Source organism: Ranitomeya imitator, chromosome 6, assembly GCF_032444005.1.
Source record: "Ranitomeya imitator isolate aRanImi1 chromosome 6, aRanImi1.pri, whole genome shotgun sequence".
NCBI classification, from domain to species: domain Eukaryota; kingdom Metazoa; phylum Chordata; class Amphibia; order Anura; family Dendrobatidae; genus Ranitomeya; species Ranitomeya imitator.
The window spans coordinates 23,553,771-23,572,950 of record NC_091287.1 but is presented as its reverse complement, the minus strand read 5'-3'; the positions used below and the strand labels follow the sequence as shown (position 1 = coordinate 23,572,950).

The window sequence follows — 19,180 nt, the reverse complement described above, 5'->3', positions numbered from 1 at the left end:
AATTTATATAAAACTCAAGATAAAAGCTAACAAAACATTTTCAGAAGCCTCCATAGAGCTGACTGCTGTCCGTCAGTGTATGGAGACTTCTCCCCCAGGAGCGGAGATGTTTCCTGGAGCGGCGCCCTCGTCATGTAAATCGTGTTACATGTTTATTTCTTGCAGAGGAAAGATCTGAGTAAACACCCGGAGCGCTATATATACAGTTGTGTGAAAAAGTGTTTGCCCCCTTCCTGATTTCCTATTCTTTTGCATGTTTGTCTCACTCAAATGTTTCAGATCACCAAACTAATGTAAATATTAGACAAAGATAACACAAGTAATCACAAAATGCAGTTTTTAAATGAAGGTTTTTATTATTAAAGGAAAAAGAAATCCAAAACTACAGGTCCCTGTATGAAAAAGTGATTGCCCCCCTTCCCACTTTAAAACATAAATTAACTGTGGTTTATCACTTCTTTCGGAAGCTGAGTTCACATTCCCAAGCCACACACAGGCCTGAATACTGCCACATCAGTTCTCAATCAAGAAATCACTTAAATAGGACCTGGCTGACCAACTAAAGTAGACTAAAAGCTCCTCAATAGCTAGACATCATGCCGTGATCCAAAGAAATTCTGGAACAAATGAGAAACAAAGTAATTGAGATCTATCAGTCTGGAAAAGGTTATAGTTCCATTTATAAAGCTTTGAGACTCCAGCGAACGACAGTTAGAGCCATTATCCACAAATAGCGAAAACATGGAACAGTGGTGAACCTTCCCCGACCAAAATGACTCCAAGAGCGCAGCGACGACTCAGCGCACTTGGGTTATGCAGCTGGACAATGATCCAAAACACACCAGCAAGTCCACCTCTGAATGGCTTAAGAAAAACAAAATTAAGACTTTGGAGTGGCCTAGTCAAAGTCCTGATCTGATTGAGATGCTGTGACATGACCTTAAAAAAGGCAGTTCATGCTCAGAAACCTCCAAGTGAGTGGCCAAAATTTCTCCAGAGCATTGTAAAAGACTCTTTGCCAGTTATCGCAAATGCTTGATGGCTGTTAATGCTGCTAAGGGTGGCCCAACCAGATATTAGGTTTAGGAGGACAATCACACAGTGATCTGTAGGTTTGGATTTCTTTTTCCCTTAATAATAAAGACCTCCATTTGTTAACTACATTTTGTGATTACTTTATCTAATATTTACATTTGTTTGGTGATCGGAAACATTTAAAAATCGGAAATCAGGAAGGGGGTGTCACGGGGTCCTTCTCTGGTATCACACAATCAACAGAGCAAGAGAAGAGTGAACAATCCCAAGACCTTTATTTAGGCAAAAATACGAAAGGTCCATAAACAATCCACCACACAAAGGATAAGATAGTCCAGAACACGAATGCAGTTCAGTAACAGGATAAAAGTCCAACAATCCAGCAGACAGATAACATAGTCCATATACTCTTCCTTCTCTCTGAGGTGCTGTGAACACATCATCATTCCACACAGGACTGATCTGTGTCTCACCTCTCTGACATTTACAAGTCCCTCTCCTCATTCACAGGTCAGGAGGGGGAAGGTCTCAGGGGCTCATTGTTTTAACAAGCTAAGTCAACATGTGATTAGCATATTAGCAAACAATACTGTGGGGGCTGATATCAGATGGCATCAACAGCCATTCATCAAAACAAGTAAAATAGAAATATACACAAAAATGATACCCACATAGCATATCACACCATCACAGGGGCAAACACTTTTTCGCACGACTGTATATACAGTGGGGCAAAAAAGTATTTAGTCAGTCAGCAATAGTGCAAGTTCCACCACTTAAAAAGAGGAGAGGCGTCTGTAATTTACATCATAGGTAGACCTCAACTATGGGAGACAAACTGAGAAAAAAAAATCCAGAAAATCACATTGTCTGTTTTTTTAACATTTTATTTGCATATTATGGTGGAAAATAAGTATTTGGTCAGAAACAAAATTTAATCTCAATACTTTGTAATATATCCTTTGTTGGCAATGACAGAGGTCAAACGTTTTCTGTAAGTCTTCACAAGGTTGCCACACACTGTTGTTGGTATGTTGGCCCATTCCTCCATGCAGATCTCCTCTAGAGCAGTGATGTTTTTGGCTTTTCGCTTGGCAACACGGACTTTCAACTCCCTCCAAAGGTTTTCTATAGGGTTGAGATCTGGAGACTGGCTAGGCCACTCCAGGACCTTGAAATGCTTCTTACGAAGCCACTCCTTCGTTGCCCTGGCGGTGTGCTTTAGATCATTGTCATGTTGAAAGACCCAGCCACGTTTCATCTTCAATGCCCTTGCTGATGGAAGGAGGTTTGCACTCAAAATCTCACGATACATGGCCCCATTCATTCTTTCATGTACCCGGATCAGTCGTCCTGGCCCCTTTGCAGAGAAACAGCCCCAAAGCATGATGTTTCCACCACCATGCTTTACAGTAGGAATGGTGTTTGATGGATGCAACTCAGTATTCTTTTTCCTCCAAACACGACAAGTTGTGTTTCTACCAAACAGTTCCAGTTTGGTTTCATCAGACCATAGGACATTCTCGCAAAACTCCTCTGGATCATCCAAATGCTCTCTAGCAAACTTCAGACGGGCCCGGACATGTACTGGCTTAAGCAGTGGGACACGTCTGGCACTGCAGGATCTGAGTCCATGGTGGCGTAGTGTGTTACTTATGGTAGGCCTTGTTACATTGGTCCCAGCTCTCTGCAGTTCATTCACTAGGTCCCCCAGCGTGGTTCTGGGATTTTTGCTCACCATTCTTGTGATCATTCTGACCCCACGGGGTGGGATTTTGCATGGAGCCCCAGATCGAGGGAGATTATCAGTGGTCTTGTATGTCTTCCATTTTCTAATTATTGCTCCCACTGTTGATTTCTTCACTCCAAGCTGGTTGGCTATTGCAGATTCAGTCTTCCCAGCCTGGTGCAGGGCTACAATTTTGTTTCTGGTGTCCTTTGACAGCTCTTTGGTCTTCACCATAGTGGAGTTTGGAGTCAGACTGTTTGAGGGTGTGCACAGGTGTCTTCTTATACTGATAACAAGTTTAAACAGGTGCCATTACTACAGGTAATGAGTGGAGGAAAGAGGAGACTCTTAAAGAAGAAGTTACAGGTCTGTGAGAGCCAGAAATCTTGATTGTTTGTTTCTGACCAAATACTTATTTTCCACCATAAAATGCAAAAAAAATGTTAAAAAAACAGACAATGTGATTTTCTGGATTTTTTTTTCTCAGTTTGTCTCCCATAGTTGAGGTCTACCTATGATGTAAATTACAGACGCCTCTCATCTTTTTAAGTGGTGGAACTTGCACTATTGCTGACTGACTAAATACTTTTTTGCCCCACTGTATATATATATATATATATATATATATATATATATATATCTCATGACCCCGCAGGGGGAAGAAATACTGTGGAATAGGTCATTCTTCATGGAGACCTCCAGTCTAGTAGTTCAAGAAAAGTTCTGCAACTTTGTGATAAATGTTACTTCTTATCATTGTCAAGATCTCTGCTTGTGGTCAGTGAACCGTAGGTTATTAAAAATCAGTGCAGACTTAACACTATGGCTGGGGATTTGTTACAATGTGTCTTCTTGAGTTGATACATTGTAATAAACCTATTAAAGTATCTATCACTTCTATGGGGGATGAGAAGGGGTGCGGACCTGATGTCCGTCCACCATTACTAGATATTGTACAAGCGCCCCACCCGCAGAGGACAGGAATTTATTGGGGATTTTTTTTTTTTAGCAGAAGGGGCAGCAGATCCTTCCCTGTCGACATCTGATCCCACTATGTTCCTCGCTTTATATTCACAGACCCAGAATAATCAGGACACCATGTGGGACAGATTTTTCATGGTTTTCGTAGCAGCGCATGGAAAGAAACATTGTATTCTCAAATAACCTTTTCCTGGCGGTGCTGTCCAACTATTTAAAGGGGCAGGAAACCAGGAGCCTTGTCATTCTTCTTGCAAAAAGGATGCATTTATTATTCTCTGTGCTGGCCCTTTAAATCCTTCTCTTCTTCCTATTGTAGGTGTCTGATGCCAGCGGGTCCATGAAAGTCTCTGTGGTTGCAGAAGAAAACCCCTTCTCCCAAGCCATGCTGATCTCCGAGGAATGCTTCATCCTGGACCACTCCGCGGACAAAAAGATCTTTGTGTGGAAAGGTCAGGCTTCCTGTTTATTCTACGAGACGCGTTTTGGGTCGTGATCAAATCATTAAAGTTTTCAGCTTTACTGTTGCATCCAGCGCCATACGGCCATACTACTATGTGATCGCAACAAACACCTCAATCATAACCAGAGTGACATCATAGAGTCCTCATACAAAGCGACACTCAGAGCCATCAGCGTGGCCGAGATCGCCGGGGAGATAGAAATCTACAGGGGCTTCATCCAGACTTTAATAAGAAAAGATTACAGCAAATAACAGTCATTTATTAGTGAGAAAGCAAAGCCAAACGCTATGTTCTGAATGCCAGATTGTCAAAATGGAAGAAAATGCTATAATATTGCATCATATATAAAGAAATATAACTACTATAATACTGCCCCTATGTGCAAGAATATAACTACTATAATACTGCTCCTATATACAAGAATATAACTACTATAATACTGCTCCCTATGTACAAGAATATAACTACTATAATACTGCTCCTATGTACAAGAATATAACTACTATAATACTGCCCCTATGTACAAGAATATAACTACTATAATACTGCCCCTATGTACAAGAATATAACTACTATAATACTGCTCCTATGTACAAGAATATAACTGCTCTAATACTGCACCCTATATACAAGAATATAACAACTATAATACTGCCCCTATGTACAAGAATATAACTACTATAATACTGCTCCTATATACAAGAATATAACTACTATAATACTGCTCCTATATACAAGAATATAACTACTATAATACTGCTCCTGTGTACAAGAATATAACTACTATAATACTGCTTCTATGTACAAGAATATAACTGCTATAATACTGCTCCTATGTACAAGAATATAACTACTGTAATACTGCACCTATGTACAAGAATATAACTACTATAATACTGCCCCTATGTACAAGAATATAACTACTATAATACTGCCCCTATGTACAAGAATATACCTACTATAATACTGCTCCTATGTACAAGAATATAACTGCTCTAATACTGCACCCTATATACAAGAATATAACAACTATAATACTGCCCCTATGTACAAGAATATAACTACTATAATACTGCCCCTATGTACAAGAATATAACTACTATAATACTGCTCCTATGTACAAGAATATAACTACTATAATACTGCTCCCTATGTACCAGAATATAACTGCTATAATACTGCCCCTATGTACAAGAATATAACTGCTCTAATACTGCACCCTATATACAAGAATATAACAACTATAATACTGCCCCTATGTACAAGAATATAACTACTATAATACTGCCCCCTATGTACAAGAATATAACTACTATAATACTGCCCCTATGTGCAAGAATATAACTACTATAATACTGCTCCTATATACAAGAATATAACTACTATAATACTGCTCCCTATGTACAAGAATATAACTACTATAATACTGCTCCTATGTACAAGAATATAACTGCTATAATACTGCCCCTATGTACAAGAATATAACTACTATAATACTGCCCCGTATAGATAAGAATACAACTACTATAATACTGCTCCCTATATACAAGAATATAATTACTATAATACTGCTCCTATGTACAAGACTATAACTACTATAATACTGCCCCTATGTACAAGAATATAACTACTATAATACTGCCCCTATTTACAAGAATATATCTACTATAATACTGCCCTTATGTATAAGACTATAACTACTATAATACTGCCCCTATGTACAAGACTATAACTACTATAGTACTGCTCCTATATACAAGAATATAACTACTATAATACTGCTCCTATATACAAGTATATAACTACTATAATACTGCTCCTATGTACAAGAATATAACTGCTCTAATACTGCACCCTATGTACAAGAATATAACTACTATAATACTGCTCCTATGTACAAGAATATAACTGCTCTAATACTGCACCCTATATACAAGAATATAACAACTATAATACTGCCCCTATGTACAAGAATATAACTACTATAATACTGCTCATATGTACAAGAATATAACTACTATAATACTGCCCCCTATGTACAAGAATATAACTACTATAATACTGCTCCTATGTACAAGACTATAACTACTATAATACTGCTCCTATGTACAAGACTATAACTACTATAATACTGCTCCTATATACAAGAATATAACTACTATAATACTGCTCCTATATACAAGTATATAACTACTATAATACTGCTCCTATGTACAAGAATATAACTGCTCTAATACTGCACCCTATGTACAAGAATATAACTACTATAATACTGCCCCTATATACAAGTATATAACTACTATAATACTGCTCCTATGTACAAGAATATAACTGCTCTAATACTGCACCCTATGTACAAGAATATAACTACTATAATACTGCCCCTATATACAAGAATATAACTACTATAATACTGCTCCTATATACAAGTATATAACTACTATAATACTGCTCCTATGTACAAGAATATAACTGCTCTAATACTGAACCCTATATACAAGAATATAACTACTATAATACTGCTCCGTATAGATAAGAATATAACTACTAAAATACTGCACCCTATGTACAAGAATATAACTACTATAATACTGCTCCTATGTACAAGAATATAACTACTATAATACTGCTCCTATGTACAAGACTATAACTACTATAATACTGCTCCTATCATCAAAAATATAACTACTATAATACTGTCCCTATATACAAGAATATAACAACTATAATACTGCTCCTATGTACAAGAATATAACTGCTCTAATACTGCACCCTATATACAAGAATATAACTACTATAATACTGCTCCTATGTACAAGAATATAACTACTATAATACTGCTCCTATGTACAAGAATATAACTACTATAATACTGCTCCTATGTACAAGACTATAACTACTATAATACTGCTCCTATCATCAAGAATATAACTACTATAATACTGTCCCTATATACAAGAATATAACTACTATAATACTGCTCCTATGTACAAGAATATAACTACTATAATACCGCTCCTATGTACAAGAATATAACTACTATAATACTGCCCCTATGTACAAGAATATAACTACTATAATACTGCCCCTATGTACAAGAATATAACTACTATAATACTGCCCCTATGTACAAGAATATAACTACTATAATACTGCCCCTATGTACAAGACTATAACTACTATAATACTGCTCCTATCATCAAGAATATAACTACTATAATACTGTCCCTATATACAAGAATAAAACTACTATAATACTGCTCCTATGTACAAGACTATAACTACTATAATACTGCTCCTATGTACAAGAATATAACTACTATAATACTGCCCCTATGTACAAGAATATAACTACTATAATACTGCTCCTATGTACAAGAATATAACTACTATAATACTGTCCCTATGTACAAGAATATAACTACTATAATACTGCTCCTATGTACAAGAATATAACTGCTCTAATACTGCACCCTATATACAAGAATATAACAACTATAATACTGCCCCTATGTACAAGAATATAACTACTATAATACTGCTCATATGTACAAGAATATAACTACTATAATACTGCCCCCTATGTACAAGAATATAACTACTATAATACTGCTCCTATGTACAAGACTATAACTACTATAATACTGCCCCTATGTACAAGACTATAACTACTATAATACTGCCCCTATGTACAAGACTATAACTACTATAATACTGCTCCTATATACAAGTATATAACTACTATAATACTGCTCCTATGTACAAGACTATAACTACTATAATACTGCTCCTATCATCAAGAATATAACTACTATAATACTGTCCCTATATACAAGAATATAACAACTATAATACTGCTCCTATGTACAAGAATATAACTGCTCTAATACTGCACCCTATATACAAGAATATAACTACTATAATACTGCTCCGTATAGATAAGAATAGAACTACTAAAATACTGCACCCTATGTACAAGAATATAACTACTATAATACTGCTCCTATGTACAAGAATATAACTACTATAATACTGCTCCTATGTACAAGAATATAACTACTATAATACTGCTCCTATGTACAAGACTATAACTACTATAATACTGCTCCTATCATCAAGAATATAACTACTATAATACTGTCCCTATATACAAGAATATAACTACTATAATACTGCTCCTATGTACAAGAATATAACTACTATAATACCGCTCCTATGTACAAGAATATAACTACTATAATACTGTCCCTATGTACAAGAATATAACTACTATAATACTGCCCCTATGTACAAGAATATAACTACTATAATACTGCCCCTATGTACAAGAATATAACTACTATAATACTGCCCCTATGTACAAGACTATAACTACTATAATACTGCTCCTATCATCAAGAATATAACTACTATAATACTGTCCCTATATACAAGAATAAAACTACTATAATACTGCTCCTATGTACAAGAATATAACTACTATAATACTGCCCCTATGTACAAGAATATAACTACTATAATACTGCTCCTATGTACAAGAATATAACTACTATAATACTGCCCCTATGTACAAGAATAAAACTACTATAATACTGCTCCTATGTACAAGAATATAACTACTATAATACTGCCCCTATGTACAAGAATATAACTACTATAATACTGCTTCTATGTACAAAAATATAACTACTATAATATTAATGATTTTCTCCGTAATCTAGTACATTTAACCATTTAATGGAGTTGTTTTATGATCCTCGCTTTCTTGTTGGGATGATCACAGATGCACGAAATGTAAATATTCACAGTATTTTTTCGCCTCCTTTTCTCGTCTGTAATCTTTATATTATCACACATTGCCACGGTCGTTTACTGGGGTAACAGGAAGAGACCCGTCGGTCACATGTCCGGTCAGAGCTGACGTTCCCCTATAATTGGCCGCTCTCCCTCTGTCCGGGCCGTGGAGACTCATTAACTATTGTGCTCGTCTCATTAAAATCCTTTGAACATTTTTTGTTTCCATGTTTATTAAATGAGATTTGACATTTCTCAATTTTCCACTTAATGATTTTTCTCACATAGGTAAGAATGCAAATGTGAATGAGAGGAAAGCGGCCATGAAAACTGCGGAGGAGTTCATAGAGCAGATGAATTACGCCCGCAATACTCAGGTACTGTTGGATTCTTACTCCATGGTTTTGTCTTCATTAGAACGCATGGTGTGCAGAATTTAAAATAAAGAATACAATGTCGCCCCCTAGTGGTAAGATAATGTCATACCTTTGTGAGATGCTTTTATTGTTCCCATCAGTACTTTTGGGTACAGCTGTCCATATTACATAGAGAAAAAGTTTGGAAACAGATTAACCTGCTCCCCGGTGACTTTGTTTGGTCAGCTCAGTGCTGAAGGTGACCAGATCTAACTCCTAGATAAGTCATCTCCAGCTTATGGCTCTTACTGTGACCGCAAGGTAGTACTATCTGTGCCTAAATTATTTACAGCATTAGAATGAGGCAGTACTATCTGTGCCATCTCATTTATGGGGCAAGATATGGAAGTAGTACAGTCTGTGATTATATAAAAGAGATGGTAGTTGAACTTATTGTGCTTCCATAAACGGGTATTCCGTTATGTTTTGATCAACACTATTTACTGTATGTATATCAAGAGTCAGAGAGGCAGTACTATATATAAGAATAAATGCGTGCACAGCCGTTAAAAAGGTGCCAGAGTAGGTTCCAATACCATGAATAATAGCAAAAACTCGGCACTCCGACTCAACTTAATCAGATAAAGTGATTTAAGGGTGTCCACGGTAAATAACAGAAGAAACGTTTCGGTCCTATAGCCGGACCTTCATCAGTCACAATATTTGATTGTGAACTGAAGCTAGTGGACCCGAAAGATTATGGGTTTTCATTAAGGTCATAAATTAGGTGGACACAGCCAGTGTCTCAGGGGGATAAGTCCGGCGGTATTGCTTCTGTGGTACAGAGAGAGAGGCAGTACTGTCTGTACTGACATCGTTTACAAGGAGAGTCAGGGAGGCAGTATCGTCTGTATCTACATCATTTACAAGGAGAGACAGGGAGGTAGTACTGTCTGTACTGACATCGTTTACAAGGAGAGTCAAGGAGGTAGTACTGTCTGTACTGACATCGTTTACAAGGAGAGTCAGGGAGGTAATACTGTCCGTACGACTTCATTTAACAGGGGAAACAAGGAGGCACCACCATCTGTACCAACATCATTTTCAAGGAGAGACAGGGAGATAGTACTGTCTGTACCTACATCATTTACAAGGAGAGTCAGGGAGGCAATACTGTCTGTACTTACATCATTTACAAGGAGAGATAGGGAGGTAGTACTGTCTGTGCTGACATCGTTTACAAGGAGAGTCAGGGAGGTAATACTGTCTGTACGACTTCATTTAACATGGGAAACAAGGAGGCACCACCATCTGTACTAACATCATTTACAAGGAGAGACGGGGAGATAGTACTGTCTGTACTTACATCATTTACAAGGAGAGACAGGGAGGTAATACTGTCTGTATCTACATCATTTACAGGGAGAGACAGGGAGGTAGTACTGTCTGCACCAACATCATTTACAAGAAGAGTCAGGGAGGCAATACTGTCTGTACGACATCATTTACAAGGAGAGACAAGGAGGCAGTACCATCTGTACCTGCATCATTTACAAGGAGAGACAGGGAGGTAGTACTGTCTGTACCGACATCATTTACAAAGAGAGACAGGGAGGTAGTACTGTCTGTACCTACATCATTTACAAGGAGAGACAGGGAGGTAGTACTGTCTGTACTGACATCATTTACAGGGAGAGATAGGGAGGTACTACTGTCTGTACCTACGTCATTTACAAGGAGAGACAGGGAGGTAGTACTGTCTGTACTGACATCATTTACAAGGAGAGTCAGGGATGCAGTACTGTCTGTACCTACATCATTTACAAAGAGAATCAGGAAGGCAGTACTGTCTGTACTTACATCATTTTCAAGGAGAGTTAGGGAGGCAATACTGTCTGTACGACTTCATTTAACAGGGGAAACAAGGAGGCACCACCATCTGTACTAACATCATTTACAAGGAGAGACAGGGAGATAGTACTGTCTGTACCTACATCATTTACAGGGAGAGTCAGGGAGGCAGTACCGTCTGTACCTACATCATTTACAAGGAGAGACAGGGAGGTAGTACTGTCTGTACTGACATCATTTACAGGGAGAGATAGGGAGGTACTACTGTCTGTACCTACGTCATTTACAAGGAGAGACAGGGAGGTAGTACTGTCTGTACTGACATCATTTACAAGGAGAGTCATGGAGGCAGTACTGTTTGTACCTACATCATTTACAAGGAGAATCAGGGATGCAGTACTGTCTGTACCTACATCATTTACAAAGAGAGTCAGGAAGGCAGTACTGTCTGTACTTACATCATTTTCAAGGAGAGTTAGGGAGGCAATACTGTCTGTACGACTTCATTTAACAGGGGAAACAAGGAGGCAGCACCATCTGTACTGACATCATTTACAAGGAGAGACAGGGAGGTAGTACTGTCTGTACCGACATTGTTTACAAGGAGAGTCAGGGAGGTAATACTGTCTGTATCTACATCATTTACAGGGAGAGACAGGGAGGTAGTACTGTCTGCACCAACATCATTTACAAGAAGAGTCAGGGAGGCAATACTGTCTGTACGACATCATTTACAAGGAGAGACAAGGAGGCAGTACCATCTGTACCGGCATCATTTACAAGGAGAGACAGGGAGATAGTACTGTCTGTACCTGCATCATTTACAAGGAGAGACAGGGAGGTAGTACTGTCTGTACCGACATCATTTACAAAGAGAGACAGGGAGGTAGTACTGTCTGTACCTACATCATTTACAGGGAGAGTCAGGGAGGCAGTACCGTCTGTACCTACATCATTTACAAGGAGAGACAGGGAGGTAGTACTGTCTGTACTGACATCATTTACAGGGAGAGATAGGGAGGTACTACTGTCTGTACCTACGTCATTTACAAGGAGAGACAGGGAGGTAGTACTGTCTGTACTGACATCATTTACAAGGAGAGTCAGGGAGGCAGTACTGTTTGTACCTACATCATTTACAAGGAGAGTCAGGGATGCAGTACTGTCTGTACCTACATCATTTACAAAGAGAGTCAGGAAGGCAGTACTGTCTGTACTTACATCATTTTCAAGGAGAGTCAGGGATGCAGTACTGTCTGTACCTATATCATTTACAGGGAGAGATAGGGAGGTAGTACTGTCAGCACCAACATTGTTTACAAGAAGAGACAGGGAGGTGGTATTGTCTATACCTACATTATTTACAAGGAAAGAGAGGGAGGTAGTACTGTCTGTACCGACATCGTTTACAAGGAGAGTCAGGGAGGAAATACTGTCTGCACCTACATCATTTACAAGAAGAGTCAGGGAGGCAATACTGTCTGTACATCATTTACAAGGAGAGACAAGGAGACAGTACCATCTGTACCGACATCATTTACTAAGAGAGACAGGGAGGTAGTACTGTCTGTACCTACGCCATTTACAAGGAGAGACAGGGAGATAGTACTGTCTGTACCTACATCATTTACGAGGAGAGACAGGGAGGTAGTACTTTCTGTACCTACATCATTTACAAGGAGACTCAGGGAGGCAGTACCTTCTGTACCTACATCATTTACAGGGAGAGTAAGGGAGGCAGTACCGTCTGTACCTACATCATTTACAAGGAGAGACATGAAGGTAGTACTGTCTGTACTGATATCATTTACAAGGAGAGACAGGGTGGCAGTACTATCTGTTCCTACATAATTTACAGGGAGAGCAGAACTATTTAGTACCTACAGTGCCTTGCGAAAGTATTCGGCCCCCTGGAACTTTTCAACCTTTTCCCACATATCATGCTTCAAACTTAAAGATACTAAATGTAAATATTTTGTGAAGAATCAACAAGTGGAACACAATTGTGAAGTTGAACAAAATTTATTGGTTATTATAAATTTTTGTGGAAATTCAAAAACTGAAAAGTGGGGCGTGCAATATTATTTGGCCCCTTTACTGTCAGTGCAGCAAACTCACTCCAGAAGTTCATTGTGGATCTCTGAATGATCCAATGTTGTCCTAAATGCCTAATGATGATAAATATAATCCACCTGTGTGTAATCAGGTCTCCGTATAAATGCACCTGCTCTGTGATAGTCTCAGGGTTCTGTGTGAAGCACAGAGAGCATCATGAAGACCAAGGAACACAACAGGCAGGTCCGTGATACTGTTGTGGAGAAGTTTAAAACCGGATTTGGATACAAAATGATTTCCAAAACTTTAAACATCCCAAGGAGCACTGTGCAAGCGATCATATTGAAATGGAAGGAGTATCATACCACTGCAAATCTACCAAGACCCGGCCGTCCCTCTAAACTTTCATCTCAAACAAGGAGAAGACTGATCAGAGATGCAGCCAAGAGGCCCATGATCACTCTGGATGAACTGCAGAGATCTTCAGCCGAGGTGGGACTGCCTGTCTATAGGACAACAATCAGTCGTACACTGCACAAATCTGGCCTTTATGGAAGAGTGTCAAGAAGAAAGCCATTTCTCAAAGATATCCATACAAAGTGTCATCTGAAGTTTGCAACAAGCCACCTGGGAGACACCAAACATGTGGAAGAAGGTGCTCTGGTCAGATGAAACGAAAATCGAACTTTTTGGCAACAATGCCAAACGATATGTTTGGCGGAAAGGCAACACAGCTAATCACCCTGAACACACCATCCCCACTGTCAAACATGGTGGTGGCAGCATCATGGTTTGGGCCTGCTTTTCTTCAGCAGGGACAGGGAAGATGGTTAAAATTGATGGGAAGATGGATGGAGCCAAATACAGGACCATTCTTGAAGAAAACCTGTTGGAGTCTCCAAAAGACCTGAGACTGGGACGGAGATTTGTCTTCCAACAAGACAATGATCCCAAACATAAAGCAAAATCTACAATGGAATAGTAACATAGTAACATAGTAACATAGTTAGTAAGGCCGAAAAAAGACATTTGTCCATCCAGTTCAGCCTATATTCCATCATAATAAATACCCAGATCTACGTCCTTCTACAGAACCTAATAATTGTATGATACAATATTGTTCTGCTCCAGGAAGACATCCAGGCCTCTCTTGAACCCCTCGACTGAGTTCGCCATCACCACCTCCTCAGGCAAGCAATTCCAGATTCTCACTGCCCTAACAGTAAAGAATCCTCTTCTATGTTGGTGGAAAAACCTTCTCTCCTCCAGACGCAAAGAATGCCCCCTTGTGCCCGTCACCTTCCTTGGTATAAACAGATCCTCAGCGAGATATTTGTATTGTCCCCTTATATACTTATACATGGTTATTAGATCGCCCCTCAGTCGTCTTTTTTCTAGACTAAATAATCCTAATTTCGCTAATCTATCTGGGTATTGTAGTTCTCCCATCCCCTTTATTAATTTTGTTGCCCTCCTTTGTACTCTTTCTAGTTCCATTATATCCTTCCTGAGCACCGGTGCCCAAAACTGGACACAGTACTCCATGTGCGGTCTAACTAGGGATTTGTACAGAGGCAGTATAATGCTCTCATCATGTGTATCCAGACCTCTTTTAATGCACCCCATGATCCTGTTTGCCTTGGCAGCTGCTGCCTGGCACTGGCTGCTCCAGGTAAGTTTATCATTAACTAGGATCCCCAAGTCCTTCTCCCTGTCAGATTTACCCAGTGGTTTCCCGTTCAGTGTGTAATGGTGATATTGATTCCCTCTTCCCATGTGTATAACCTTACATTTATCATTGTTAAACCTCATCTGCCACCTTTCAGCCCAAGTTTCCAACTTATCCAGATCCATCTGTAGCAGAATATTATCTTCTCTTGTATTAACTGCTTTACATAGTTTTGTATCATCTGCAAATATCGATATTTTACTGTGTAAACCTTTTACCAGATCATTAATGAATATGTTGAAGAGAACAGGTCCCAATACTGACCCCTGCGGTACCCCACTGGTCACAGCGACCCAGTTAGAGACTATACCATTTATAACCACCCTCTGCTTTCTATCACTAAGCCAGTTACTAACCCATTTACACACATGTTCCCCCAGACCAAGCATTCTCATTTTGTGTACCAACCTCTTGTGCGGCACGGTATCAAACGCTTTGGAAAAATCAAGATATACCACGTCCAATGACTCACCGTGGTCCAGTCTATAGCTTACCTCTTCATAAAAACTGATTAGATTGGTTTGACAGGAGCGATTTCTCATAAACCCATGCTGATATGGAGTTAAACAGTTATTCTCATTGAGATAATCCAGAATAACATCCCTCAGAAACCCTTCAAATATTTTACCAACAATAGAGGTTAGACTTACTGGCCTATAATTTCCAGGTTCACTTTTAGAGCCCTTTTTGAATATTGGCACCACATTTGCTATGCGCCAGTCCTGCGGAACAGACCCTGTCGCTATAGAGTCACTAAAAATAAGAAATAATGGTTTATCTATTACATTACTTAGTTCTCTTAGTACTCGTGGGTGTATGCCATCCGGACCCGGAGATTTATCTATTTTAATCTTATTTAGCCGGTTTCGCACCTCTTCTTGGGTTAGATTGGTGACCCTTAATATAGGGTTTTCATTGTTTCTTGGGATTTCATCTAGCATTTCATTTTCCACCGTGAATACCGTGGAGAAGAAGGTGTTTAATATGTTAGCTTTTTCCTCGTCATCTACAACCATTCTTTCCTCACTATTTTTTAAGGGGCCTACATTTTCAGTTTTTATTCTTTTACTATTGATATAGTTGAAGAACAGTTTGGGATTAGTTTTACTCTCCTTAGCAATGTGCTTCTCTGTTTCCTTTTTGGCAGCTTTAATTAGTTTTTTAGATAAAGTATTTTTCTCCCTATAGTTTTTTAGAGCTTCAATGGTGCCATCCTGCTTTAGTAGTGCAAATGCTTTCTTTTTACTGTTAATTGCCTGTCTTACTTCTTTGTTTAGCCACATTGGGTTTTTCCTATTTCTAGTCCTTTTATTCCCACAAGGTATAAACCGCTTACACTGCCTATTTAGGATGTTCTTAAACATTTCCCATTTATTATCTGTATTCTTATTTCTGAGGATATTGTCCCAGTCTACCAGATTAAGGGCATCTCTAAGCTGTTCAAACTTTGCCTTCCTAAAGTTCAATGTTTTTGTGACTCCCTGACAAGTCCCCCTAGTGAAAGACAGGTGAAACTGCACAATATTGTGGTCGCTATTTCCTAAATGCCCGACCACCTGCAGATTTGTTATTCTGTCAGGTCTATTAGATAGTATTAGGTCTAAAAGTGCTGCTCCTCTGGTTGGATTCTGCACCAATTGTGAAAGATAATTTTTCTTGGTTATTAGCAGAAACCTGTTGCCTTTATGGGTTTCACAGGTTTCTGTTTCCCAGTTAATATCCGGGTAGTTAAAGTCCCCCATAACCAGGACCTCATTATGGGTTGCAGCTTCATCTATCTGCTTTAGAAGTAGACTTTCCATGCTTTCTGTTATATTTGGGGGTTTGTAACAGACCCCAATGAGAATTTTGTTACCATTTTTCCCTCCATGAATTTCAACCCATATGGACTCGACATCCTCATTCCCTTCGCTAATATCCTCCCTTAAAGTGGACTTTAGACAAGACTTTACATAGAGACAAACCCCTCCTCCTCTCCGATTTTTACGATCCTTTCTAAACAGACTGTAACCCTGTAAGTTGACTGCCCAGTCATAGCTTTCATCTAACCATGTCTCGGTTATTCCCACTATGTCAAAGTTACCTGTAGATATTTCTGCTTCTAGTTCTTCCATCTTGTTTGTCAGGCTTCTGGCGTTTGCGAGCATGCAGTTTAGAGGATTTTGTTTTGTTCCAATCTCCTCACTGTGGATTGTTTTAGAAATGTTCTTACCTCCCTTCAGAGTATGTTTTCCTGGGTCGTCTTTGTTCGAGTCTAATGTTTTTCTTCCCGTCCCCTCTTCTTCTAGTTTAACGCCCTCCTGATGAGTGTAGCGAGTCTTCTGGCGAATGTGTGTTTCCCAGGTTTGTTGAGGTGTAGTCCGTCTCTGGCGAGGAGTCCATCATACCAGTAATTCACACCGTGGTCCAGGAATCCGAATCCTTGTTGTCTGCACCATCGTCTTAGCCAGTTGTTTGCATCAAGGATCCTGTTCCATCTCCTGGTGCCATGCCCGTCTACTGGAAGGATAGAAGAAAAAACTACCTGTGCATCCAGTTCCTTTACTTTCTTCCCCAACTCTTCAAAGTCCTTGCAGATTGTCGGTAGGTCCTTCCTTGCCGTGTCATTGGTGCCAACATGTATCAGAAGAAATGGGTGGACGTCCTTGGAGCTGAAGAGCTTTGGTATCCTATCGGTCACATCCTTGATCATCGCACCTGGAAGGCAGCATACTTCTCTTGCAGTTATGTCCGGTCTGCAGATGGCTGCTTCTGTGCCTCTCTTCGGTTTGAATGGTTCACAAATAAACGTATCCAGGTGTTAGAATGGCCAAGTCACAGTCCAGACCTCAATCCAATGGAGAATCTGTGGAAAGAGCTGAAAACTGCTGTTCACAAACGATCTCCATCAGACCTCACTGAGCTCGAGCTGTTTGCCAAGGAAGAACGGGCAAGAATTTCAGTCTCTGGATGTACAAAACTGATAGAGACAAACCCCAAGGGACTTGCAGCTTTAATCGCAGAAAAAGGTGGCGCAACAAAGTATTAAGTTACAGGGGCCGAATAATATCGCACGCCCCACTTTTCAGTTTTTGAATTTCCACAAAAATTTAAACCAACCAATAAATTTCGTTCAACTTCACAATTGTGTTCCACTTGTTGTTGATTCTTCACCAAAAATTTACATTTGGTATCTTTATGTTTGAGGCACAATATGTGGGAAAAGGTTGAAAAGTTCCAGGGGGCCGAATACTTTCACAAGGCGCTGTATGGCGGGGTTACGGTATTGTATATAGGATTTGTACTCTTCTTATGGTTTTTCTCTTAGGATCCCATTTAGGGTATGTGCCCACGCGCGGAATTTCCTGCGGATTTTTCCGCAGCGGATTTGGAAAATCCGCAGTGCAAAACCACTGCGGTTTTCACTGCGGATTTTCTTGCGGTTTCTTCTGCGGATTCTTCTGCGGGTTTTCACCAGCACTTTCCTATTGGTGCTGGTTGAAACCCGCTGCGGAATCCGCACAAACAATTGACATGCTGCAGAAAATAATCCGCAGGGTTTCCGCGCGGCTTTTTCCGCAGCATGTGCACAGCGGGTTTTTTTCCCCATAGGTTTACATTGTACTGTAAACTTTGGGAAAACTGCTGCGGATCCGCAGCGGCCAAATCCGCTGCGGATCCGCAGCAAATTCCGCAGCGTGTGCACACAGCCTTATTCCTTCACCTAGAAGCAGAGATGTGCAGATTATTCCTAATTTACTAAATTGATGACGGTGCCGCTCCAAGTAAATAACAGGTCTGGAGTTGTAGCCTCTGAGTCTATTGAATGTGCAGCCATCATCATCATCACTATATATGAGATCATGGCTGATCAGTGATAATCCCAGCAGATTACAAGTCCGGACCGGCTCACACATCTGACACTCAAGAGTTCTTCCCATAGCAAGAACCTGATTTAAAGGAACAATGAACATTAATTAACTAATTAAAGGGGTTGTCCCATTAGACTCAATGTCATGAAATGTTACTCTCCCGGTCTTTAAACCCTGGCAGACCACCTGGTATGGCCGGGCAGCATTGCACAGCATGTAATATATGGCTGATCACGTTTCGCTGATTGGCTCTATTTTGGCTCCTTCAGGGGCCCCGAGCTGCCACCTCCCATTCATATGGACAGGACATTGCAATTGACAGACTGGAATCCAATTTT

The 19,180-nt window shown here is 39.6% G+C and overlaps 1 protein-coding gene across 1 annotated transcript in view; it reads left to right on the top strand.

Moving 5' to 3' along the window:
- Positions 1 to 19,180, top strand: part of SCIN (scinderin) — a 113,870-nt gene that overhangs the window by 56,492 nt on the left and 38,198 nt on the right. Inside the window, exons 6-7 of the mRNA XM_069729318.1 lie at positions 4,062 to 4,194; positions 9,289 to 9,377. Of these exons, the coding sequence (XP_069585419.1) occupies positions 4,062 to 4,194; positions 9,289 to 9,377 (222 nt within the window). The remainder of the gene's footprint in view (positions 1 to 4,061; positions 4,195 to 9,288; positions 9,378 to 19,180) is intronic.